Consider the following 27001-nt stretch of genomic DNA (forward strand, 5'->3'; position numbering starts at 1 on the left):
CATGCTGAACAGAATCCTACACTTTGGTCAGCTTCAGCAACTGCTTATAAGGAGATCCTGATCACATCCCCATGGGATGGCAGACAGAAAATCAAACACTTCCAGCAGGCTCAGGGTAGTATTCCACCAAAATAAATAAAAATGTGAAACAACACACAGCAATTTAATAATGAGGATTTCTCCCAGATAAGAATTTCAAACAAATTATTTAGTAAGTGTTAGGAATTTCTCTTAACTCTTTAATGCTAAGAGCTGGACATTTTTGAGATGTGTCCAGAGAAAAAGCAGTTTTACTGTCATCAAGGCACGTGAGTTTACAGCAGTCCTAAATGGTCTCAAGGCTTACACTTTCTGATGACCTGGGAAAAAACCACCCTCAAAACTTAGGCACTAGGACTTAACATTTAATTAACAGGTTTGCTAGATGGTTCATTGTATAACAAGGTACTGAAAGAATTTCCTAGAAACCCAGAAACAATGTATAAAGAGCACACATATCAAAACTGCTCTTAGAGAAAGGACATTTTCCAGGAACAAGGAACTGATTTTCTGATGGTCAGATGCCTTTAGTTAGCTCTGCTGTGAACTTTGGGAAAGACTGCTACTTAATCCTACTGACGGCCAAACATATGGCCTTGGAAACAATAGCTGGTTAATTTTGCTCAGAGCTGTCTATTTAAACCAAGTATGAACGGTCTCAGTCATTACAAGAAAGGCTTGTCTGTACAGACAAGTTATTTAGTTGTTGTTTTTAAAAGAACTTTAAAAGAAACTTTTAAACTTTTAAAAGAATATTAGGTGTCAGAGTGCGCACCAGAAAGCAGATCAGTGCATTTCTCTACCTTCCTCTTAGGATTCAAGCAAATCTCCTTTGAAAAGAGACAGCACCAAGGATCTTCATGCAAAAACCACGATCTTGTGGTTTGAGGAGAATGCTATGTACTGAATGCCAGGAGCTGGAACTGGAAAAGTATGCTCAAGACTACAGTCTTCCAACTCTGTCCTCCTTCATTAATATTTAGTAGAACATGTTTCATCATAAATACTGCACATCCCCCTCCTAGTTTGCTCATTTATGGAAACAGATGTTTAAAATTAAGACATGCTTTCAGTATGCCTCTTATATTTTCCGTAGGTCTCACATGCTCCTTCCTTAGAAGACAGGAATAGTCATCAAGAGTTTACTGCTTATTTTAAAACCAAATAAACTTAGCTAATGTTCATTCTAAAGGAGGATTTAGTTCTTTCTATATGAGCTCAAAACTTTTGAAACTTTAGTATTTTTGCATTTCTAATGACACATCACAAAAAAAGAGGTAATTCTGCTAATCAAATAGCAAAGCATCAACTGCTCATGGTTTTTCTATCCTATTACTCTGGACTGTTTCACTGCTTGCAGATTTTGAAACCTTTCTGACTAGAATGCTCCTTTGTTTAAGCCTGTACTTCCCACGCATTTTTAACATTTTCCAATTTACATTAACCAAATTTTGAGTTTGAGATAGATAGTTCATGTTCATATACAGAGAAGCAAATATAAATATAGATTTTAGAAAGTGAAATCCCAATCTGCATTCAAGTTTTCAAATTATCAAGTATTTTCTGTCAATTACACCAAAACAGGCCACAAAGAATAAAACACTGGAGGGATGCCTTAGAATATGCTGCCATAATCCCAAACCATTGATTTGCCATTTTTAGATCTCACTGCAATTGTGGCAGAGGCATAGGAACTAGAACAAGGGAGAGAACAAGGCACTGAACAGGGCAAGAAAGCAGCTCTGCAGTTTTACATGTTCCTTGGTAGCAGCCTCTACAGAAGGGAACTGAAGGCTACAAACAGCACAGGCAGAAATGCAGTGAAGCAAGGAGCTACTGCAACTTCCTGCTGTGGTGAATGAAACAGAAGGTGGGATCGATCCTAAGGCAGAGCTGCAGGAGATATTAAACTACAGTAAGCTATATGTCTCCTGCTACTTGAGCCAAGAAAGGGGTGAGATTAACAACTTGAAATTCCTCTCCAAGTCACATTGTATTCACTCCTGAGAACAACTTAATCATGCTAAACACGCAGTGTAACATGGTGCAAGTATACGTGCTCCTTTCAGCATATTTCATTAGATAACAGGTCTGGAAACCAGTCTCATCTTCTGTGGTCCTGGGTGTGTTGATTCTTCTCAAATCATCTCCTTTTAGCACCTGTTCCTCCACTGAAGGCAAAGAGTGAACACTGCTGTCCACACACTACACAGATTCAGTGAGTGTGATTTGTCCAAAAGTCACATGTATATACCTGCATACTCCCACTCTTCTCCTAACTCTGAAAAAAAGTCTTTAAATGATTCACATAATTTAAGATTTATCCCCTACAATTTGTTTTAGACTTAGGAACAACTGCAAGAGAGCAGCCAGCCACGCTCACTCAACCCAAGTATCTGAAATTCATTTTAAAAATAAGTCTGTAAAAATTCTGTCCCAAGCTCTTGCTCTAGAGAACTGGCATTTTCAAAATGCCAACCATTTTCTGTGCAGGAATACTCCTACACTAATTGGTGAACATAAGCAAGGGGAAAATAAAGATTTACAGAGGCGTTTAGTTGATTGTTGTATCTAAGAACTATTTTAGTAACTAGCAATAATGTGATTCAACGTGAATGATTTTAGTCCGTCTCTGCTCTAGGCAGTGAAAGCAGACAAATAAAAAGGTTCAGGACAACAGGGGTATTTTAAAAAGTAGGAATTCAGACTCAAAGTTACAGGCTTTACATTTAATTTGCAGGGAATACTACATTTATTTTTATATCATCTGAAGAATGTTTCTTTAAAATCACATTGTTTCATCAAGCCATCTGTTACTCATAGCCAAGATTACAATTTGAACAATTTGCTGGTAATTTATTTTAGCACAGTAGAAAACATTATCATATTTATTGTTATTTTTAAAAGGTTTTTTTTCCCACCAGACAGAATTAGGATCATTAAGAATAACAACTACATACTTTATAATATCTATTTTTATCTTGGGCGAGGGGATGACTCTGAAAGCTGGTGGGGGCAAAGGATTATAAAAGCACTACCAGGCTCCTGGGAGAGTCCTGAAAATAGTTTTGCAATGTCCATGGAAGATATGTATCAACACCACTCTTACAGGGCTTAGTCAAAAGAACACAAGTTGAAAGAAGTTTAAGCAGGAACAGATGTTTCCCTTCACACCAGGCTGTTTAAAATAGAGTATATGCTATTTTTTACCATCTCTTGCTATATATACACTTAGAAAATGTTAACAAAATGCACTTTAATAAATATTATCACAGCAGATTACAAACAGCTGAACTATTGATGTTGAGTTTCAAGTTCTGCTTCATGACCATATCTACTGCTAGCATCCAAATACTTAAAAAATAAAATAGGGGCTCTGTTTGCACTGAAAACATGCAGAAAACAAAGCTGTCAACTAAGTGCTCAGCAATTGTTTTCATTACAACGCACTAAAGAAATAATGTTATATTGTTCTCCTGCAAATACCCTGGAGAATGAAGGTTTAGTGGTGGGACTTTTTGGGTTTGTTTTAAGGATGGAAATGATTTTAGAAGAGATCGAGATCACATCTAGGTAAATAATCCTAGGTAATAAACAAGACTCTAGAAGGGTCAGTTTTTAGCCACAAAAATAAATCTGAACTGCTTATTTATTTGAAGAACAAACCCCTGAGCAGTGTTACAGACTCAATTTTTTCCCCTTTTCTCTTTTACTGCCACCTGCTCTGACTGTACACCCTGTAGGAAACTTCTGAACAGACCAGCTAAAACATACATGAAATAAAGAGTAATGCTTGGGATTATAATAACCATCTAAGGACCTCTGGTACCAACAAAGCAAACACAGACTTCACAGAAGAGATCCCTGTCAGACAGCAGCATCCAAGACAAGAAATCCACCAACACACTAGTGGCTCCTAAGAACACATAAGCTGCATCTTCTAAAAGAAGAAATCTCAGTATAAAGATTAAGCGATGAAGAATAAGTAACAAAAAAGACAAGAATATGACAAATGCTGGAACAGCTATATGAACCCCAGCATTTTTTTTATTATTCCTCTTATAAGTAAAATCATTATAATATCAGTAATTGTCACATTCATTATTTTCTAGGAGTTTGCAGATTTTTGTTTTCTCATTTCCTTGTCATGCTGTTAACAAAAAAAAAAAAAAACCTACATATTATTATGGAGACATTGATATGTTTCTCATCTTCCACATCCTCTTGCCATTTCCTAATTAGATACTGAAGAGAATTTAAAAACTCAAAAGCTGAGAGTTCAGAATCATTTCATATTGCTTTCACACAAAATATGGGTATGTGAAGCCCTTTGTTTTGATCACACAAAATAAATGTTCATTCTGACATGAGTAAATATGTAGAAAATAAGTGAATCACTCCCTTGACTACAAACATCTATGGAAAAGATTTTAAAAGCTCCTGAAGATTTCTATAAGTATTTAGTCATTATTTTAGAGGAGAAACAGAAATCCTCCTAAATACTTCAAGCCTGCTTCTATCTTGCAACTTAAAAGAAGCTGGAGAATTAAGCTGTCTTTTAAGAGCAACACTAACACAAAAATTTTTCACCAATTGGAACCATAATACAGATGACTCTTCAGACAGCAATGCACATGAACTAAGATAGCATTAATTCTGAAAACTCCGAAACAGCTACAGATCAATGGAAGGAAAAAAAATCAAGAGAGCAGGAAAAGAAAGATCTCAGTATTTTAATTCAGTCACCAAAGTAGAGACACATGCAGTGAGAGTGACCTGTAGTTTTTCAGGGGGTGTAGCAGTTCCTTATCCAACCACTAAGCCAGTCTCCTGCCTGAGGCTCCCTCCAGCGGAGAGGGCAGGTAACGGGGCTGAGACATCAAACCGCTCTAAAAAATGTCTTGTCTCTCAGGAGCAGAGAGAATTCAGAATTCAGAATGCAACTACAATTTAGCAGTGCATATTAATTTCCAGTGCATAAACTAACACTTGAAACATACTAATACCTAATGCCAGTTTTATTCCTGGTAACATTTACTTTCCCATAAAACTGTCAAGAGGGACCAAATACAGTAGATCATTTCAGCAATGCAGGATGAGAGTTCTTCACACAAGTGTTAGTACAGGACAGCCTTTCTTTCAAAACAGTGCAATTCTCCTCACCTTGCCTTTGTACCAGAGAGAACTGGGTGTCACTCTTTCAGAAGCCAACTCTACATCGAGTACAGAGGTGGCAGCATCCCTGCAATGTATTCTGTTGGCAGATTCCTCCTAGGGGTCCCACTCACATCTGAGAGGTACCATCACATCCATGGCTCAGCAATGCTATTATAGGCAATAAAGTGAATGTCAAGAAACTTACTGGCAAAGTCACTGCATCTGCAGGAGTCAAGATTATTTGTAGGGTGCTTTGGACTACAGAAGTTGTTCTGAGGATCAGTTAAGGGAGTGACATGCTACTGGCAGCTTTGGAGCCAGTGGTAATGATTTGTACTCACTGAACTTGACCAAGACACAAGAGAAGGAACAACAATGAGCAGATTTGACACATACTGTCTCATCCAGCAGATTTCATGGCACAATAAATATTACAAAAGTGTTTCACAATGGCAGCCCTGTTAGAAGTGGAACTGGTCCACTTCTGAAAATGCAGAACCAATTGCCCATCTGTACTGCCTTAGGTTTGCTGGAAGAAATTAGACTCATTTCTAAAGCAAGTAAGGATAGACCAGCAGGGAGAGATCCATGTCTAGCCAAAAACACAAAAGGAAGATGACTGCATTTGGATTTCAGTTAAGCTGCACCATTTTTAAACCATGCTCTTCTGTGCCTATCATGCCTCCTACTTCCACAGGGACAAGAAACATGAATCCTACAATGAATGGCGTCACACTAAAAAAAAGATACAAGAATTCCCTCTGATGGCGCATTATTAAGGAGATAACTAAGGACCCAAGGATGTGCTTCCTAAATTTTAAGAAATCAAAACTACAGAGACATAGTACAGAAAGAATCCTCCATTTCGTAATTTGTCACCAACAAGGCAAAGATGTGAACATAGGAGTAAAACCTTCTGCTGTTACAGTTCTAGAGATGTACTTCAGACTGATACAGAAAACAGAGGTCATGAGAAATATATTTGGCAATCATATATGACTGTGTGTCCAAAATAAATCTTTACTTGGGATGTCAGCCTAGCTCCTCCTTCCCTTACATGTCTCCATAGACTCCAGAGAACACTCTCAGATGAAAAAATAACAGGATGCGCAGAAACAAAAAGCAACTAAGGAAGTAATTAAACGCTACCCTATTTGACATGAGACACAAGTCTAAATATTACAAAATATGGTATCTTAGAAGTAACATCTCTACTTTCAACAATTTCAGAATGATCTGAGCCCCAGTGATCAAAAGTTCAAAAGTTAGCTTTGCTTATTAAAAAGCAGATGAGCAAATCTTTAATCTCTGTTTAGCCTGAGAGCTAGAGAGAGAAGTGTTAATACCAGCAAGGCAGTACAATATATACACAACAGTTTTGTTACATCTTTTATTACCTACAAATTATGTATCAAAGATAGCATGGGACTGTTTGAGCTCTTTAGGACAGGTTAAACTGCACTAGATCCACATGGATATCAAAGAACAAGCACAGTGTGGTGATGTCAACATGCTTTTAAAGTAGAGGAAGAGTGTATTTTATGCAACATCGTGTCCCCAATATTTAAATGTTCCCCGCCTTGCCATAGCCAGAACCTGTAGCAGAAAAGCAGCAGAGTGCAGAAATGTGACAAAGTCCATCAGCACAGAAAGCTCTCAGCAAGGGAACAGGGGTTTGACCAGAGAGCCTTCTTTGGCATTTCCTGTATGTTTTATAGACAACATTGTACCGAGGCACTTTGTTTCGGTGAGCAAGAAGCATTCCCCAGGTGAAATAACCTCCTTGTTCAACATTTATATAGAGTTATAGAAGAAGAAGAAAAAAGCACACATTACCTATGCTGTATGCCATTGCAAAATTGTATTGTGTTTGCAGAAGGAAGCAGTTAATATTCAACATTATGCACAATTTCAATGCAACAAAAAGTCAATCGAGAAAAGTTATTAAAATTGCATCCCTGTTCAAACTCAAGGTAAGTCACACTTGCTCAGCAATTGCACAATAAAATTAATTTGCTCAGTGTACAGGAATTTTTTTTTAGAAAGCTCAGGGGGAAGATTTAGACTTCTGTTTTGAAAATATGGCTATTCTATTTGGTTTGAGGTTTTTTAAATACAGTAATTTGCAATATAGTAAGATGGGAAACCTGAGCTAAAAGGCTCTGTCATTGAAAGCTTATGAAAAGATAAAGGAATTCCCTATTCAATTAAAACATTATATTAACTTCAACTGTATTCTACTGTTTCAGAAGAATCATAAGGCTGTTCATTTTTTTAAAGAAAGGAACTGCCTTCTCTAACAGCTTTTTGTTATTACACTGTTTGAAAAATATCCTTTATTTTTCCATTTATTTTGTTTGTAAACATCTGGTTTATATGCCTTTAAAAGCAATGGATATTTCTGTTGCTCAGACAAATTAGTTAATATGACAATTAATTCCTACTCCCAAACAAATCTTGTTTCTTGAGTTAGATTTACATAAAAGTGTTGAGACTTTCACAATGTGTATAATCAGATACTGTGACACAGCATGCACTTGACAGCAACAGCTTCAAAGAACTTCAAATTTCTCTACATCAAATAACATCTGAGGATGAGTGACATATTCAACCTACAGAGAAACAGTAAATATACATTCTAGCTATTAAAATTTAAATTATTATCTTTCAAAAAGAGATCTTCATAACCCCATAATCAAATGGCTTCTATCAACAGAAACATTTACATGTCTAGAAAAGCATTCTAAAGAGTCTCAGAATTGGATATTTATGGAAATAAGATGACTCCTGGATTGTCATTTTGTTTTCATGTTATCCATACTCTTTCTGAAGTTACGAATGCAAAGAAATTTTCTATTTGAATGATGCACAATTTTGGTACCAGTTGTGACAGTTATGCCTATATTTCTACTCTGACTCAAAGAACTGAAGAACAAAATCTAACATGTTGAAACTGGCACACAATAACTACACCAGTCTTTGCTAAGTGTGAATATATTGAAATAATCCAAGATAACATCTGAATAGTAGTGTAACAACACAATTCGACCTGAAACAAAATTTGGGCTCAAATTTTTGACTATTAATGTGTTAAGAAAACTTCAGTTTGTTCTGATACAAAACCTATATATCTTTAAGTATCAGATAGTTACAGCTGGATTATTTTTAATCCAGTTCTTACAATTCACAGTAAAAAAGAAAAATTGAAGAGGAGTTAGTCTGTCAAGCTGAGTACCCATCAAGCTCATTAAGCCTGTGCTGTGGATAATTTTAAAATTTTCTTAACTATTATCACTGCAAATGAACTAAAGCTAGGGAAGTATGCCTACTCACACCCTGTGGCTAAATAAATACACTACTCAGTGCTAGTTTATATAACATGCATCAGGACACAACAGATGCTGCAGAATTTGAAACAAGCACAATCTGAATCTGTTTTCACTAAAATGGATATAACCTGCTAATTTCCAGTCTGGCAGAATATTATAGTGTCAAAAATAATTTTTAAAATAATTTTAAAAATAATAGATAAAGAATTGCAGTGTTCTTTCCAAATTCTCCAGTATATATTGAATACTTAATTGAAAGCAACTTTCTTCTGTTCACAAAAGTATTTGGATTGCCAGGACCAACTCTATCAAACACTATGTGATATTGAAATGAAATTTAAATAATCTGGGGGCTTCCCTGGAGGTAAAAGGCCTTTTAGGTAAAGTACTTTCCAATAGGATATCTGGACACTAAAATGGAAAATGTATATATTGTTTCAACATAAAATGTTGTACATTATAGGACCATCTTCTACATTGTTATCATCTGTGGGAGGTCATTCTCCTGTGACACTACAAATAATTTCTAATAATATCAGGATCAAACTTGTTTCTCTCAAGAAGTGTAACTGCTGTTCAGATACTTAAAATTACAAAACACCATATTCTAGTGCAGTATTTCAGCTGGTCCAAGTGACACATAACCCTACTGCCAAGCTGACAGAACTAGAAACAGTAATTATAAGCGCAAATAAAAGCATACTGTATTTTGGGGTTTGCCACACCTTTTCTTTTTACTCACTTTCTTAATAAAATCAGGGATCTCCTTTTTCTCTGAAAGCTGGTTTAAAGAGGAGCAGCATTCTACCTCCAAGACATATCCTTCACTATTGACGTCACCTTTTGAAGACCTAAAGAGGCAGACAGAAAAGAAGGATCAATTTCTGTTGTAACAACTGATACCCAGAAATCCCTTTTATAGGTATTTATCCTGGAGAGCTGAACTTCAGACAAAACTTTGTTTCCATTACATTCCCCCCACTCAGCTCAATACAGTTCTGACAAGTGGCAGTTACCATATCTGACCCACATGCTAGGGGAGCAGATCACACCAATGACTGCAGATGGTGGGATGCTTTCGGGAATTCCAGATTTATTTTTCTGTCCAAGAAACACTTTGACAGCCTGGCATCTAGGGCCAGCATCAAGGAGATGCACGGGTCATGTAACTCAGGATATACAAAAAGAAGGTTCCAGTGCAATGGTCTGACAGATGCTTTGTGCCCCACAGGGCAGCCTTAACAAGATGCATTTCAGACAGCAATCAAAAGAAACACCTTCTCTTTATCTAGAACCATTCCATCTGAAATCAGGGGCTAATCAAAATAGTTTACCCTTCAGTCTTACCTTATTTTTTAAGAAATGTAAAGCTTTGCCTTAAGTCCCTTGTCTTTCAGAAGAGACTAACTCCTAAAATAATTCAAAGCAAACGGCATCTGCCATATGCATTTGCTGAACAAATGAGCACTGTGAAAATAAGGTATTGGTCAAAATATGCCAAGAGAATGTTTGGAAGTTATATTGAATAATCTTCAGAAACAATCTGCAGGCAGAGCTACTGAAGGCAGTTTTCAGCTCCTCCAGACTCCCATGAAAGGAAACTGATACACCTGATCAGTACAGGATATTTAGACAATCACTCACTTTCTCAGTTTTTCAAAAGAGCACATAGATGAACATTAAAAATGAAAACTAGCCTGTCATTCTTAGGATTAGTAACAAAGCAATTATCTAACACTTCACAGAAAATCGAACAATCTAGTTCCAGGTGAAGAACTACTCCTGGCCAGCAGTTGTTTGATGCCTGGGTACCTAGAGGACAGGAAGAAAAGTACAGCAGTTTGAACTGAGAGTGCTGAGGAAGTAGCGAAACAGCAAAACAGGGGCTCGACAGGCTTGCCATGCTTGCAAAAGCGAGCCTGTGCAAAAGGCTTGGGATGGGGAGTGTGTGACACACAGAACACGCTTCAGCTACAGATGGTCCCAGGGGCTTTCCCAAGACATTTACAGTTCCCTGGAGCCATGCGATGCGTGGGCTGCTGACTGCAAACTGGCAGTGTTTCCTAGGCAATACTGCAGACATTTGCTATATTTGATCCTCCCACCTTCACACAGGCCACACTCCCATGTCACTTCTCTTATCACACTTATACCTGAATAGGTGGTAGCAGACTGTGCATTGTTTGGTAACATTGAAGTCCTTCCCCTATTTGATTTTCCCCCCTTTTCTAGGTTCTTCTTATAACCTGTGGTTCCATACTCCATTCGGGACAAAAATTTTAACAAAGCATTGATGTTCACAAAAATTCTCCAAACATCTTTATAGAATTTACATAAGTCATTACTGGGGGACTAACAGTATTCCAGCATTTCTCTTCTGCAATGCACACACATAAATTAATTTAAGCAGTAATAACGACTTTGTCCAGAAAATAAAGAAGTCTTTTTGAGACTTTTTGTTGTCCTTTTTGAGAGGGACAACACATGTACTGCAGACAACTATTTTTGCTGTTCTAAAGTCCTAGATAAGAAAATCTATTCTGTGCAGATTTTCTGCCACAGAAGAACTCAAGAACATAAAAATGAACCTCAGAAAGCCTCCCTGCTAGTCTACTTACAATCAGACCTACTTTTTTTTTTTTTTTTTTAAATCTGAATGTGACTAACAGGAAAAGTAGCCCTGATGTTATCTAGCTGTGTTGCAGACAGAAATAGTATGAGCTAGGGCTCTCTAAAGCTCAAGCAATCAATAAACTGTTAAAACTGCCACTCAGTATTGCAAAGTTAACTTCATACAACATCCAGTGGAGCAAAATACAACTGTCCAGTGCTTTGGCTGTTGTATAACTACAAACCAGAAGTGTGTTACCAGCAACAGGCAGCAAGGAACCAGGTCCTTTTTCAGACAACCAATCCCATTTTAAGGGGTCAAGTCCAAAACTCTACAAATGCAAGGAACAAACATCTCCACGATTTCCGTTCTTGGATAGAAGCTCCCTTCCAGCCCAGCTGAGGAAGCCGCACCCTCCCAGATACTGTAAAATACTATAGCTCTAATTCAAAGTTAAGATATCAAATCCTGGAAATTAAGTATGTGTCATGCTATTTCTGTGCCCACCCATTTGGCAAAGCCTGGTCATAACTCTGGCACTGCTATGACCCAAATGAAAACTCACTACTCTAATTACTTTGAAAGAATCAGAAAGACCGTATTTTAACATTTAGATCTCCTGGCTACCTGAAAAAATAACCCTTTTCAACCTATATTGGTAAAATTTATAGACAGGTATAAGGAAGAGAAAAGCAGGCCTTGAACCACTCTCTCCTAATTCCTCTCCTCTCTCTGAACAGCTCCCTGAGCTCTGATTTTGTGCTATTTTTTTGAGGGCTTCCTTCCAACCTCTTTGAAAGGAGCAAGAATTATCTGAGATACAGATTATATCCATAAAAATACAGTGATTTTTACTACAGCTGCTTAAAATGTCCTTTTTAACTCCTTTAAGAAGGACTTACTTTAAAATACACTTGCTGCTTGGAAATATTTAATTGGAGACAATCACTTCTCCAACAGTTTGGGGGCTACCTCTGCACTAGGGCTCATGAAAGAAATGGCATCAAATACGACTCCAGTCTGTTAAGAACATTATTTTAAAGAACACAAGTAACAGATCCTACTAAAGGTCATAAAATCCTTAGTTAAAATCTTCCAATAGAAGGATTCTATATTTCCAATAAGTATTTTTCCATGCTCTCAAGCAAATTATGTCTATATAGGTTAAAAGTAAGTCTTTGTCTATACTGGTAGTTTCCACCTTTTTAGGCAGACTTTAAAAGCCTGTTATTCTGTCAAAAACAAAGAAACAGAACAGCAGCCATAGCTTTTCACGTCAAAATAATAAATACCTGTGGATGTCACAGACCATAAAAATAATTTTCTGGGCAAGGAATGGTTTCCAGTCTCTATGCAATAACCAGTGCATTTCATACATGTATCACAAAGTATTTAATAAGTATCACAAAAATCTCATTAAACTTTGAATATTATTTATATAGCCATAGAGAAGTAGATAATTTTAGGTACAGGTAAATTCTCTATTAACAGAAATTAATATAGTTTTCATTTTATTAATTTAATGGGACTACTTTTAGGACCACTTTCATTAGAAACTATGAAATAGGATCCCCACAAAATGTACATTTATCAAGATCCCAGAAGCAAGACAAAAGTCCAAAGAGCACAGTTCTGTGCACTTGCATTCCTCTGCTCTCTTCTGAAAAAGGCCTGATATAAATCGTGAGAAATAACCCAATAATCCATAGCCTGGAGTCTTCTACCAGTTTTATAGCACAGGATGCTACTGGGAGTCCAACATATAAAATATTTTAAAATTAAAGCAATGGTTTTGTGTAAAGTTGATTTTAATTTTCCCATCATAAAACATTTCTCAACAAAAAGCATAAGAAAAACAGAAATGCTATGATCAGTTTAGTCAAAAAATGTGTAAGCTCCAGCAGTTCTAAAGGTCTTGCTCTTCCTATGGATGCACAGTCAGCAAGTTCTTCCTTTTTCTGCTCTAAGTTGGAAAATTGAATCTTCCTCCCTTCATTCCTGCAAACATTTGGGGGTTTTGTATTACCTTTATTCCTCTGATTAAAAACAAAAAATCACTGGGTTAATTAAAAAAGGTCCAGCTCTGAAAGAAGCACACTTAGATACACTAATGCTGTACCCTTCTTGGAAGCCAGGACAAACTGGAGAAGCTGCTACATGCAGACTCACTACAACACCCTGTACTCACTGGAACACATTTTGGGATACCAGAGAGGGAACACAAGGGACAGCATGAACAACACTAGCACTTTCCCTGCAGTGAGGACGAGCAGTCTCCTGCCTCCTGCCCCAGGAGAGGCTAACCACTGGTTGGCCATGGAGACTGACAGAAAACTTCACTGCAGCTTAAACATCCTGGGCTTTCATTTGTTTTTCTTTGTTATACATTGTTTGTTTATCATTAATGATTTTCCTGAAGAAGAATTCTTCTGCTGCTCAGGTAGGCGAAGAATTGCCTAGGACGGCAAAGAGTTGAGGTGGAGTTTCAGTCTACCTGATGCTGAGCAGAGGGACAGCATTCACAGGCCTGGTGGGGTGCGGGTAGAGAGTACCCTCAAATTTTACCAATATAGAAAGGGCTCAGGACCAGTGACTTCCAAAAAGTGTCATCCTGAATCCTAAACAGGGCTTCAAGTGCCACTAACAAGAAAATTATACATAGAATAAATAATATTTTAACTTATTATTGGAAGTTCACTGGCCAAAAATATGTTACAATGGTTGTTTCACTAGGTTGCCATTTCCTGCACAGCTGTTTGGTGTTAAGCACTGTTTCATGGTAGAAAAAACCATAACCAGCTGCAGAGAACCAGTAACTTTTACAGTTACTATTAAAGCTGACAACTTGGTGTCCATTACAAACTGGATTTCCAATCCTTTTCAGATACAAGAAGGAACTGAGAGAGCCAACATTTGGACCTAATCTTCATGAAGTTTCCTATGCCCATGAGCTCAGCAAGCCAAAACACACTTGTAAATTGCACAGATACTCTAAAATTACTATTTCATTAAGATGATGCTAAGAATGTAAGCACAGTTTTGAGACTTTCCACTACAGGGATAGCTCCACCATTCAAATATAACTGTACATTCAAAACAAACTAGTCTACATTACAAAAATAACACAACCACACCAAAGTGATTAACATAAGCAGCTGGTATATCTACAGTTTCAGGTTAAAAATCAAGCAAAACTAAACTAGAGTATCTGAAAACCAAGAACACAACAACTAAAAATGTATAGGTTTTACAATGCCCAGCCAAAACCCACACCATTTTTTATAAAAATTAAAACAGATAAATTGCATCCTAAGAGCCTGAAGTCTAACCCATGTGACACTGTTTTAATGTTATTACCTAAACATTTTCTTTACTATAGGAAACCTTATCACTGGAATATCTATTATTAGTTACTAAAATTTATAAGCTTTTTTTAATGACAGTATATAAAGAATCTTGAGAAAAGTTTGAGCATGTATTGATACACAGGCATCTTTAATGTGCCGTGTTTATAATTTTCAGAATACAGATGAAAGAACATTTATTTCAGGTCACTGTTAAAAGTTACTGTGAGGAAATATGTATTTCTTTGAACTTGTAACAAATAACAAGCCTTCAAAACTCAAACCATTGTCCTTTGAGCTAAAGGAAGATATCTGTTGACTCTTGGGCATGGAATAAATATTATCTTTTCATTAAACTGAAATCAGCCTGCTGAGAGCCACAACACACACTGTATTTGCACACAAACCTGTTTGATCCTAATGCTCATGAAGATAAATTCAGACATTTCTCATCTTCAAGCTTAAATCCTACATGAAAACCGAATAGACACACACACACACATTTATATTCAAAATATAAAAGCTATTGTACCGATGCAAAGTACCTACTTTCACCAAAGTGAAAACACCAAAGTTAAATATCAGCAAACTCAGCAAACTGTAAAAATCTTGATTTACTATGAAACTTTAGAACTCAGTCTGCCATATTCCTTTGCAGATGAACAGAGTTCTTGTTATCCAACTGATGATAGTTTGCATTTTGTCAAGACTAACAGATACAGGAATTACAGAATTAGGATCATCTCATCAAGTGAATCCCTACAACACCTGACAACTCATTATTCTGCAGAAAGGGAAAACAGCTGCAAAGCTGTTTGAGGTTTAGAACACTTAGCAAATGTAAAAAAAAATATGGTTAAATTCTATTACTTAGTCTACTTCTGCAGAGCAACGTTTCCCTGCTGGTTGCTTTACTGACTGAAGGCAAAAGCTATAGATGGTATGTCCTAAGACATAGATGGCACAATGGAGAGAAATTGTTTGAAATAACATTTGTATCCCCTCCTTCTCTATCATGATGAAAAGAAGCATCTGCAAACATGTCAAAACTATTATAAGCAGACAGTTTAGAAGCCCAGATCCTGTATCTTTCCCAGTAAAAGAAAATAGAGGTTGCTTTCCAGTGCTGAGTACTTAGAAAGGGACACCAAAACTTTTTAACTGACACTGAATTTTGAAACTTTAAGGTACCAGAACAGGGTATCACACTACAGGTTGCTGGGAACAAGTTAAAGCTGCTTTGTGTTATGGTTTTGTTTTAATTTTGTCTAGAGGCTAACTTAGCAATTACTCTGCAGGGAATAGGTAACCTGCAACAGCCACAAGCTGTCCAAAATAAGAACACACCCAAGACACCTGCACAGAGATTGTTAAAGCAAAAAAATAGTGAGTGGGGAAATAAAAGGCCAAGGAGAAAAATGTTATTGTACACACAAAAGAGCTACTGATTTCTGTTCCTCGGGGGAATGTAAGCAACAGATGTGTTACTCTCTTTATCCTGGTTAGCCAGAACCTTCCAAATACATGGACCTTCCCCCATCCCTTCCATTAGCAGAGACCCACTGTCACACATTCATGCTTTTCAGGTACCAGCTTCTATTTCCTTCCCTGACATTCTAAGTGTAAATCAGTGTGAATCTACTCTTCTCGAGTGTGAATGAGAACAGCAGGCCACACCTATGCTTCACTCTTGGGGCCTTCCTTAAATTCAGAAGAAAAAAAAAAATCTGTAAAAACCTGGGCTTGTAGAGTTTTCTTCACACAACTGATATAAAATTCTTCAAGATTTCTTTTTCAAGAAACCCATATATCTCAGAACTCAGCACAGACAATAGAACAGACAACTGCTTTTTAGTTAAGTCCACTCAAATTTAGAGGGGGAAAGAAAGTATTCATGAGTATTGAATTTATTATTCTTTTATCCAACTCTATTCTATGTGACTTTCAAACCATTTTCCTATCAACTGCTTAGTGTATAGTATGCCATAAGATGCTACAGAAATATTTAAATTTATTATATTAAATTTAATGAGAGCAATTGCTGTTTAGCACCTTGGTAGCCTACCTTCATGTCCAGTGCCTCTAAAGAATTAAACACTCCTATATTATTTCACTTACTTTAATTGAACGTGGTGATGCCTTTTGCACTGCACACAATTGCACTGTTGATTTTTTAGAAAATCTCTGTCTCTTTTCCGTAACACTTCCAGTGGATAATCCTTGGTTTTCAATATGCACAGTTTCCATATATGTGAGGGATGGGTTTTTTTCAAACATCCTACAGTAGGAATGACTCCTATTCTATATTTACCAGAATTATTACATAAGCAAGATAACAAAGCCAGATATACCAATACAGATTAAACAGAAAGATGACTTTAAAAGTCACCTTAATGTACAATGCCATTACAAATTCACAGGAATATTTTGAAATTTCAGGACAATGACAAAATAGGATAAAAGTAACACTAGCAGGTACTGTTTCCACGAATTCTAATGCACAATATGCCTCAGCTCTACCTCTTCCATTTTATTGTTGAACAAATTCAGGCACTGCAAAGCTCATTGACAGCAGCAGCATGGTGCTCCTGCTACCCATCATCTGCTGCAGCAGGTATAGCTGCTTCCTACCTTTGGAGAAGCAGTATATAAAATTAAGTCCTCAGAGCACAAGTAGACAGTATTAATTTTAAACCATAAAACTGACACAGAAAAGTGCACCACTGATTAAAGACTAATTCAACCATTCAGTTCTGTCTCTGTGTCGATGGAATCGGCATTACTGTAGGCACTAATGAAACAATTTCATTTCTGTTCCATTCAGGGAACGAAAAAAAGGAAGGTGGAAAACACACTCAGTTATCTGCCAGACAGTGGACAGATGAAGTGCAGAACCACCTGTGGTGAAACACCTGCAGTGAGAAAAGAGCTGCAGCCTCAGGTGGTCCACAGGAAGTGTCCAGGAAACCCAAGCATGGGCCCCACACCAAGGTACAGAATTTTTTATGACTCTTGTCTACCCATGAACCAAAGGGATGGATGTGTACCCCACAGAACAAACAACGTTATTAGTGATCCAACAACTGTGGTTGGACTACTTTTACTCCTAAAATCTTATGACAGAAATAAACACTCATCTGATCTTAGCCTAAGCAGACCTAACTTCTACCCACGATTTAACTGTTATATACAGAGACTTCCTTGAGATGACAAGACACCTGACAGTCCTCAGGGGAAAAATATAATTTAATCATTTTTAGCAGTGTAATGAGAAAGGTTAATTTTAAAAAATTAACAGTATGTATTTTTTTTTTTTTAATACTGTTACATATTTTTATTCCCCAGGTGTTTGTGGAATGATATAAACTTGCAGTTCAGATACAAGTGGTCTCTGTGCAGGCCATCATCATCTGAAATCTGTGCAACACCCATCTCTCTTCATTGCAATTGGCACTGCAAATATTTGTTGCACTCATACACTATGGGAGAAGCTGCTTCCATACTCTCAGCCAAAATCAGGAACATTTAGGCTACATGAAACATCAAACTGATGTCATTTCCCTTTCTGGTACTTGTTTTTTTCCTGCTTCACCACATCTCTTCCGCTTCCCTATGCAATCAGAAATGACAGATAAGAGAATGTGGAGAAACGGACTGTGAATGTAAAAGGAAATATAATTGTTTCAAGACTCTCTACTGTCTTCAATTTTGTACAGTCATTTACAGCTGTCTAAAGTGTGTGACACTGGCACCCAAGTGAGTGAGCAGGCAATTAAGTTTTTGTACTCTTCCACAATCGCTCTGCACAGATGTAAACTACTTGATACAATGTGAGAGCAGTGCCACACTGAGCACTCTGGCTTGATGACCACATCACACCACTGAGAAGGAAGCTGCTCTTCCCTGACAGGCCTTCAGGGCTCAGACATGGAAAATGTTGAACCCTCAGACCCCTAACCAACAGAAGTCCTCAAGTGCTTACTTACAAACTCATACATGTAAACACTTTCATTGCTTGCAGCAAGGTATTGTGTAGGCAGGGAAGACAAGGTGCCCAAAATCATGCAAGCTCAGCCCAATATCACTCAACAAGTCCACTGTTCAGCCAAATATTCCATGTTTTAACCATAAAACCGGAAGTCATTTAAACAATAATATCAGAGAAGCCAGCATGAAGTCTGTATTAATAAAACTAAATTCAAGTCAAAGTAAATTACAGTTATTTTAGAAGCTCAAAATTGCCTGTGATACCTAATGCCTCCATATATTAGCTAACAAAATGCAGAACTTTTTCCGTAGGTCAGAGGGGGAATTTCAACTCTGTCCATAACCTCTATGAACTGGCTATCAGGCTGCAGCAAATTGAATGGTGAATGGTTTGCTTTTTAAATAGAGGTATAAACCAGCTACATCCTTTCCTTCAAGCATTAGCACAAAGAGGAGGACTAGGATTGACAGATGGAGGTTTAATTATCTGCTAGCCCTCAGAATTGGTCATTGTAAGAAGGGCTGGACTGAGGAATGCAGCAAACGTAGGAAACTGTAGAGAATAGCTGCAACAATAGAGGTAGCTGCAGAGATGGGGGTGGTCAGATAATATTAAATTAGGTTTTAAATTATTAACCAAAAATCATGTTTACAAATAGCCACATTTTAATTCTCTTCTGGGCTATTTAACAGCACATCCTACTGATTTATTTTTTTTTTAGAAATCACATTGAATCATGAAAGAACAGAATTCCTGTTTCTTTATTCATCTTCAGACTTTGATTATGTAAAATATTCTTAATAGATTTTTAAGAAATGAGCAAAGCAGGAAAGTAATCTTTTTATTTATGGAGTTTGCAGAGAGTAAAAATTTGAAAGAACTTGTATTGTTTAGAGGAAAGAAGGGCCTAAAGTCTACACATAAATTTAAGAAGTATGTATTAGTACTACAGTTCTCAAATTAATTACATTAATTACATTAACTGTAACCGTCTAAACACAAAATGCGCTTTTCTAAACAAACAATTCTTCTGTCATAATTTAATCTAATAAATTCTTAAAGGATACCAACAAGACCATCCTCACAAACTGTCATGCATAGGGCTTGTTTGTTTGTCTCTCATGACAACACATCCCAAAATACAGAGCATATTTCAACTTGTTATTCTCTAAGTCGCCTGCCAAACTGCAGACAAATTGTAAACATGAAGAACATGTTAAGCCTATTCAAGACCACTAAAAAAAAAGGGGAAAAAAATTCAAGTCTTGAACAGTAAACTCTGCTATAATTTCCTGATGTAGGTCAAAACCCAGCAGGAAATCACATTGTCTATTTTTATCCCAGTTCACTGGAAGTGCTTTACCTTTCTGTTTTCTTGATAAGCACAGCCCTGAAGATTTGTTCCTGGGGAGTTTTCTCTTTTTCATCAGTTGGTTGCACAAAAGGGTGGACAGCAGCCAAGACAAAGCCCTGCTGGTACAATTCTTGCAGCTGAGCTGGAAGATCACACAAGGAGGAGAGCTTGATTGCAGATGATCCTGGCAGCTCAGCTGGAAACAAAAAGGAATTGGTCAATAATCTGACACTGGACTATCATGTATTTTAAAATCCAGGCTCTTCAGAGTCAACTAAGCTTCACACTGATCTACAATATTAACATCAAAACTGACCTTTCCCGAGACCCATTTTATATTTCATATTTTAAGCAGGCTGCCTTGGCAAAGGACTTGGACTTGTATGACACAAGAGACTTGTGCAATTAAACTAGAAGTCAGAAAAATTAAAATGCCAAATTCACTACACAGTCTGGCAGAGATAAGGCGAAGAATTTAATAAAAACAAGGCACTTGGTCAAAAGATATTCTAGGTTTTAGTAGTTGTCATAGTAATGCAAGTAGAGAAGAGTGAGACTTCAGTCAAAAACACAAAACAAGAGAAAAGAGACAGTCAATGAAGGGAGAGCATGTCAAATTCAGAAGCTATAAAAAGAAGCATCCATCTACACAAAATCAGACTATAAGATCACTGATGCAAAATGCTGATGAGACTGAGTATCTGCCAATATGTCTGAAGAGAATACTGTAGGTATATTGATAATAGGAACGCTGAGTGATGCATTCCTATAACAATGAGAAACCTTTTAGCATAAACACTAAATCTTATACCTCAGGGTTTAAGCAAACCTATACATATTAGAGATGAGGATGAGACATAGTATATGAAAATAATCCTTCCCCAATCTGCTTACTGCAAGGTTTTATGCCTTCCTGTCAAGTATTTGATGCTGACTCCTGTCAGACACTTGACATACACATGGATATTTCAGTCAGTATAGCAATTGCCCTTATTTCTTTGGAGCCTTGTGGGATTCAAAAGAAAATCACATAAATCACCTAAAACAAACTTTAATTCTCTTTTTCTGTACATCAGTAATTCCTCATACACTTTTCACATTTTATGGGAAATGACATGTCTCTTTCCTGACCTTTGCCTCCTCATTTCCATCTCGCCTGGAGGATATTTATTATTTCATCTAAACCACACTAGGGCATACAGGGTGGTGAGGTGCTGGATGTTATTCCCTCCCACTGAAACCAAAAAGAAGGGGATGCTGCAAGAAACACAACAGAGGTTCCCAACACCTTGAAAGCCTTTGCTTAAAAAAAAAAAAAAAAAAAATATAAAAAAAAAAAAAAAAAAAGTTTGTATGAAAGAAGCCAGCAATGCAAAATAAGGTTTCATTGTACTGCTTTCTCCATCAAACCGTATGGCTACCCTTTATGAATAATTTAAGGAGTTATCAAAAAACTAATAAATATTCAAACCAGATAATTCTAAGGAATAATTTAAATAATAATAGAATAGATGTGCTTGGTATGTTTTTTCCCTCATATAAGACCATGTTCCAGAAGAGAATAATGGAACTTTTTGACCAGGAGTTTAAGATGTAGAATTTTTTATTATTTTTACAAATAAAATGAGATCCAAGCAACATGCACACTGACAGACAATAGGGCTCTACCTTCTACAACAGCATACAAATCACTTCAGCATCATAAAAAGACATTGCACAATGAATAATGCATAATAAATAATAAACCAAACAGTTACCTACTGGAGCCTACTGGGGATCAAAATAGGGAAACCCAGATTTTAGAACTCCATTTTCCCTCTTGTGGCTCAGAGACTCCAAATATTTTTGACTACACTGCAACTAATTAATTATTAATAAATTAAAAATTAATAGAATTAATAAAATTAATAATAAATGAGGGATTTACTTGGATACAATGGAATCACTAAACACTACTCAGTACTGTTAATCCTGCTCATGGCACTCCAATTTTTAACCATCACCTATGAAAGCTGGTGCTCGCCTGCCAGCATGGTATGTAGAATCAGGATTCTTCTAAGGAGAGCTTGAGTAAAATTAGTAAAAAGTCTAGTCATTAACATCGGAGACTGACTGCTTCCTCCCAAAAGCTAAACATGAGGAGAAAGTGTGGAAATGCATGTAATTGGAGCCTTGGGATGTAACTTGATTAAAAAAGAAATGTAATAGAAAATAGAGATGGGTGGGATTATCCAGCTAGTTCATCCTACTACCTAGAGGCAGGATCAGTTCTAGTTTAGTTATTTCTCGGTTTTTCTCATTTATTTTTAAAAACCTTTAGTAATGGAAATTCCACAAGCCCCCTAAGTAATTTTTCAGCATTTCTCTATTCATCCTACTCAAAATCCTTTCCTAGCACGTGGCCTAAATTTCCCTTTCTTAAATTCAAGATTGCTACTTCTCCACTAGAGTATTTCTCTTTTGCAACAACATTTTATAACTCCTAACACCATTCATGCTTTAGTCTTACTTCCTCTACACTGTATAAACTCAGTCCTTTCAATGTTCCTATTCTCATGTCTTCGGTATTTCTAAGTAACTTTTGATGTTCTCTCCTGATTCTCTTCAACTGGTCCACATTTTTTTTCAAGTATAGTACCTAATTTTGACCACAGTGATCCAGCACAATCCTCACCACTGCTCTGTAGAATGGAAAACTCTAACACTAACTACATCCTATGTCAGTTTATATCATCCAGGGAGAAAAAAAACAATTCTTCTCCCCATAACTAACAGTGGCAAATTTCCCTGTTCTTCATGAATTTTAGCATTTTTCCTTTCAGTTTTCAAGGGCTATTCTGGTTTCTGACTTTCAGAGTATGAACAGCACTTCTCAAACTGGGTAATTGTAATAAACATACTCAGCAGTCAATTGCTCTAATAGTTAATGAAAATGATGCTTTTTAACAGACTCTGACCAGAACAATTTTAAGCCTTACAGCTAATACATATTTTGGTTTGATGTTGAGCTATTGCTAATTTCTCCTCAGACTAGAGATCCTTCATAGGAGAAAGACAATTCCTGTTACAAAACCAATGCCAACAAAGTCTACAAGTTTTCTGGATCTACAGACCTGTGATGTGCATTCTTGTTTCTTTCCAACTCATTTGAGTCATGCAGATTCCTCCCCAGAAATCCCTGATAAACATCATCCTCTGGATATTTCATAACTCATTTTTTCCAGTATCTTTCTGAGCATTAAGTTGGGCTAACAACCTCACAGTTCTCTTTAAATGTAGGTTAAAAAAGGACATCACATCTAAAATATATTAAAATGCTTGGTTTAGTTGTTGAAGAGAATTCTATCTATATAACTTTGAAAGTGAAAGGAAGACCAAAATTGTGTACAAGAGGGACTTGTGTAAAGTGAAAGAGTAAATGAAAAACCAAATAAAAACTTGTATAAGAAGTGCTTATAAGCCTTTATTTTGCCAAAAGATTATGATGATGCCTTTTATCAGCCTCTTTTTTGCACTTGAACTGCAGTTGGCTCTAAGCCTTAGATTGTGGTCCATATTTCCACATTTATTGTTGTATTTCTCAATGTGACCTCAAAAGATTTCTCTGTTTATCATCTAGATGAGTGTGTAAAAAACGTGTAAATGAAAGAAGCCAATTTTTTAATTTGGTGATGGTTGAAGGTAGAAATAGCAGTTAATAAATAGCTCGCTGCTTTTGGACTGGATCACCAGACAAATTAGTTTGTTGCCTGACTGATAACTTAAGCTGAAAACACTTCCAGCAGTGCTCAGATATATATAGAAAACTACATCTTTACAAACTCTTTAAAAATAAAGTTTGTGTTATACTGATACCCCTAAGGTGACTTTCCTAGGTCTAGAGACTATGTGCATTCTTTGTTGCTAATGGAAAAACCTGACCAGGTATTCCCACTTACCCTCCTCTTACCACAAAGGAATCAGTAAGAGTGAATTTCCTTAAAAATCTACAGGTTGTCATGTAAATTTGCAAGTGGTCATTTCTGTAGCTCCAAAAAGCAGTTTACAGGAAAATGAGAAAGTCTACCACCAGAATCCCGAGGGACTGAGAGCAGGCTGAGAAACAAGACTGGGAAGACAGATATTGAAGAGGATTCGCTCTTCCTGTGTTAAGGAGCTAGTCTTTTCCTCCCAGTGGATTATCCAGGGCTTCTACCACAGAGAACAAACAGCCATTTACTGACTTCAAACTGAATCACCTCATGTGACCTCTGACAACTGTGCTATGGTCCACACTAATGAGAGAGATGCCTCCTGATCAAATATTAAGAAAGAAGACAGTTACAGCAACCGTCTATGAAAAATAGTCTGATTTTTGTATATTAAAACAATACATTTGAGTACCTTTGAGATGCTGTAAACCAACACTCTAAAGTAAGAAAGGTATACTATGCCTTATAAAATAATCCCTAGTATCACCTATTAGCCCATGCTTAATGATACCTGTCATCAAGTAGAATACATCTTTATATAATATATATACTCAACAGAATTAGATGACTTCAACTCTCTTCTATTTGATAAACAGCAACTTCCTCTTCTTTAAGACAAAGATAAAATGAACTTTATTATTTTTTAATTTCCTATTATGTGAATGATAGCTATGCCCAAGAAAAGCTGAAATGTTAATGCCAAAATGGCATTTATTTAATTTCTCTTTACTGAAATGGTCAAATCAGGGGTCAAATTTGGGTCTTAGTTTCTCTGCACCTGTCCTTAATACTTTATTTAAAAGAGCAAGCGCACAGTTCTACTTTAAATTTCTATTATCCTGTATATCTACTACCCTGTAAGATTAGCTTATTTTGCTTACTCCAACAAAATAAATTAAGTCTTGGGATTTTTTGGTCTTCATTTTTCAACATGTTTTTCTGATTAAGCTTTTATGCTCTTATTCCAGTCACAGCTGCGAAAGGCGGATGGAGCCCTTAATGACAATTCACATTACAGATAAAAATGTTCCACAAAAATAATGGGGACTCCTTTTAACTATTCCTTGTTACAATTTAAAGTTTTCATGTTCATCTGCATTTTAAATGTTCCTCGATTTATTATGGAACATTAAACAAGCCTTTTTCATAGAATCACAGAATAGTTTGGGTTGGAAGGGATTTGAAAGATCATCTAGTTCCAGCCCCTCTGCCTTTGTATTAAAACAACCAAAGATCCAATTTGTGTGCACATAGATTGTACACATTCTCTGTCCATACCAGGTAAAGAGGAAAACACTTTGCCCAAGGTGTGACAGGCACATCATGGGCTCTGAAATAAAGGCAGATTGGCAAACTCAACAGACTCACACTATTAAGTGATGTAGCAACTCAGTTACCTGGTAGCCACATCCATATTACTCCTATTTCATAAAATCACAAAATGGTTTGGGTTGAAGGCTCTTTAAAAATCATGTGGTCTAATTCCCACAGCAAGGCCCATGGACCTCTTCAACTAGCTGAGGTTGCTGAATCCCATCCAACCTGACCTTGAATGTTTCCAGGGATGGGGCATCCAGGACCTCTCTGGGAATCCTATTCCACTGTTTCACCATCCTAATTGTAACAAAATACCTTCCTTAAGTACAATCTAAATTATCTTTTTAGCTAAAAACTATCACTCTCCTCCAACTGTAACACATCCTACTAAAAAGTTTGTCTCCGTCTTTCTTTCAAGCCTCCTTTAAGTACTGAAAGACTGCAATAAAGTCTCTCTGGGGCATTCTCTTCTCCAGGCTGAAAAAGCTCCAGTGTCTCAGTCTTTCCTCATACCAGAGGTACTCCAGTCCAGTGATCAGCTTTGTGGGTCTCATCTGGACATGCCCTAACAGGTCCATGTCTTTCCCATGCTGGGGCCCCAGAGCTGGATGCAACATTGCAGTTCGGGTCTCACCAGAGTAGAGGAGAGAGGCAGAACCCCCTCCCTTGACCTGCTGGCCACTCTGCTTTGGCTGTTTTGAATGCACACTACTTGGTCGTGTCCGATTTTTCATCCACCAGCATCCCAGGTCGTTTTCAGCAAGCTGCTCTTGATGCCTTCAGTCCCAGCTTGCCCAGGTACTTGGGCTGGCACTGACTCAAGTGTAGGACTTAGAACTTGGCCTCCTTTAACCTCATGAGGTTCACACAGGTGACTCACTGAGCATGTCCAAGGTCGCCCTGAATGGCACCCTGTCCCTCAGGTGTGTCACCTGCTCCACTCAGCCTGTTGTCACCTGCAAACTTGCAATCTATGTCATATGATCAGGCCTAACACATATTAACAGGCTCAGACCTTTCAAGAAATAGACGTACAACTGTTTTTATTTTCAAAGTGCAGGGTGAGACTGTTTCCCAATCCATGGCCATTCCTATGTACCATTCTGCTATGTACCATCACAAATCTTGCAGGCCTTTCCACAAAACTACAGATGCTTCAGGTGACTCACAGAAAGAGGGATATCCTCCATCTCCTCCCCACGTGAGCATAGGGCCTGTGGAGCCCTCAGAAGAGTGAGGTTTATGACAGCAGGGCCACAGGGCCAACCTCAGTGCAGCTCTCCCTCCCCACTGAGGCCTCAAAGCCACATAGTTACCCCTGAGCAGGGCTGATCCTGTGAGCTATAAAAAAGCAAACATTCAGGCAAACTACACACTGTCACTCCTACTCACTACCACCATGCACCTCCCTACTCAGCACGATTTTTTTGCTGCTGTCCTTCCAAAGCACCCAAATCTCCTTCCTGCACTACACAGAGCAGCATGTAGGTCTGAGACCACTCAAGCACAGAAAATCTCCCATGTTTTCACAAAGGACACTTTGCATGCACATTTATGACTGTTTATAACAGCCCTGGCCATTTTGTGATTTCCTGATGGAAGGTAGAACTGCATTGACAGAAGGTGCACATTCACAACAACCAGGATACACAAACAAACCAGTGCTACTAGTCTGGGTAAGCTGAACAGTGACTGCTAAATGAAGGACCATCCTGTCAGGCCACCTTTTGATTTGCCAAAGCCCTTGGGTTTCTCGGTGCAGGCCCTGAGGACTGAATGGTACTGCCCCTCCCAGAGAGCTAGGAATCATGGGAATCAAAGTGAAGGAAGCTGCAGGGTAACAACCTACTGTGAAGTGTTGGCTTTTCTCTTATAATTTCCAGGACAGACT

At 37.4% G+C, this 27001-nt stretch overlaps 1 protein-coding gene across 3 annotated transcripts in view; it reads right to left on the reverse strand.

The window, feature by feature from the left end:
* The window catches only part of RFTN1 (raftlin, lipid raft linker 1), a 97072-nt gene that overhangs the window by 35770 nt on the left and 34301 nt on the right, over nt 1-27001 (reverse strand). For all 3 annotated transcript variants that reach the window (XM_015617407.2, XM_015617408.3, XM_015617406.3), the window contains exons 3-4: nt 19832-20018; nt 9268-9376 (exon numbers count right to left, since the gene is read on the reverse strand). In XM_015617407.2, the coding sequence (XP_015472893.1) occupies nt 9268-9376; nt 19832-20018 (296 nt within the window). The remainder of the gene's footprint in view (nt 1-9267; nt 9377-19831; nt 20019-27001) is intronic.

Source organism: Parus major, chromosome 2 (genome assembly GCF_001522545.3).
Source record: "Parus major isolate Abel chromosome 2, Parus_major1.1, whole genome shotgun sequence".
Lineage (NCBI taxonomy): Eukaryota > Metazoa > Chordata > Aves > Passeriformes > Paridae > Parus > Parus major.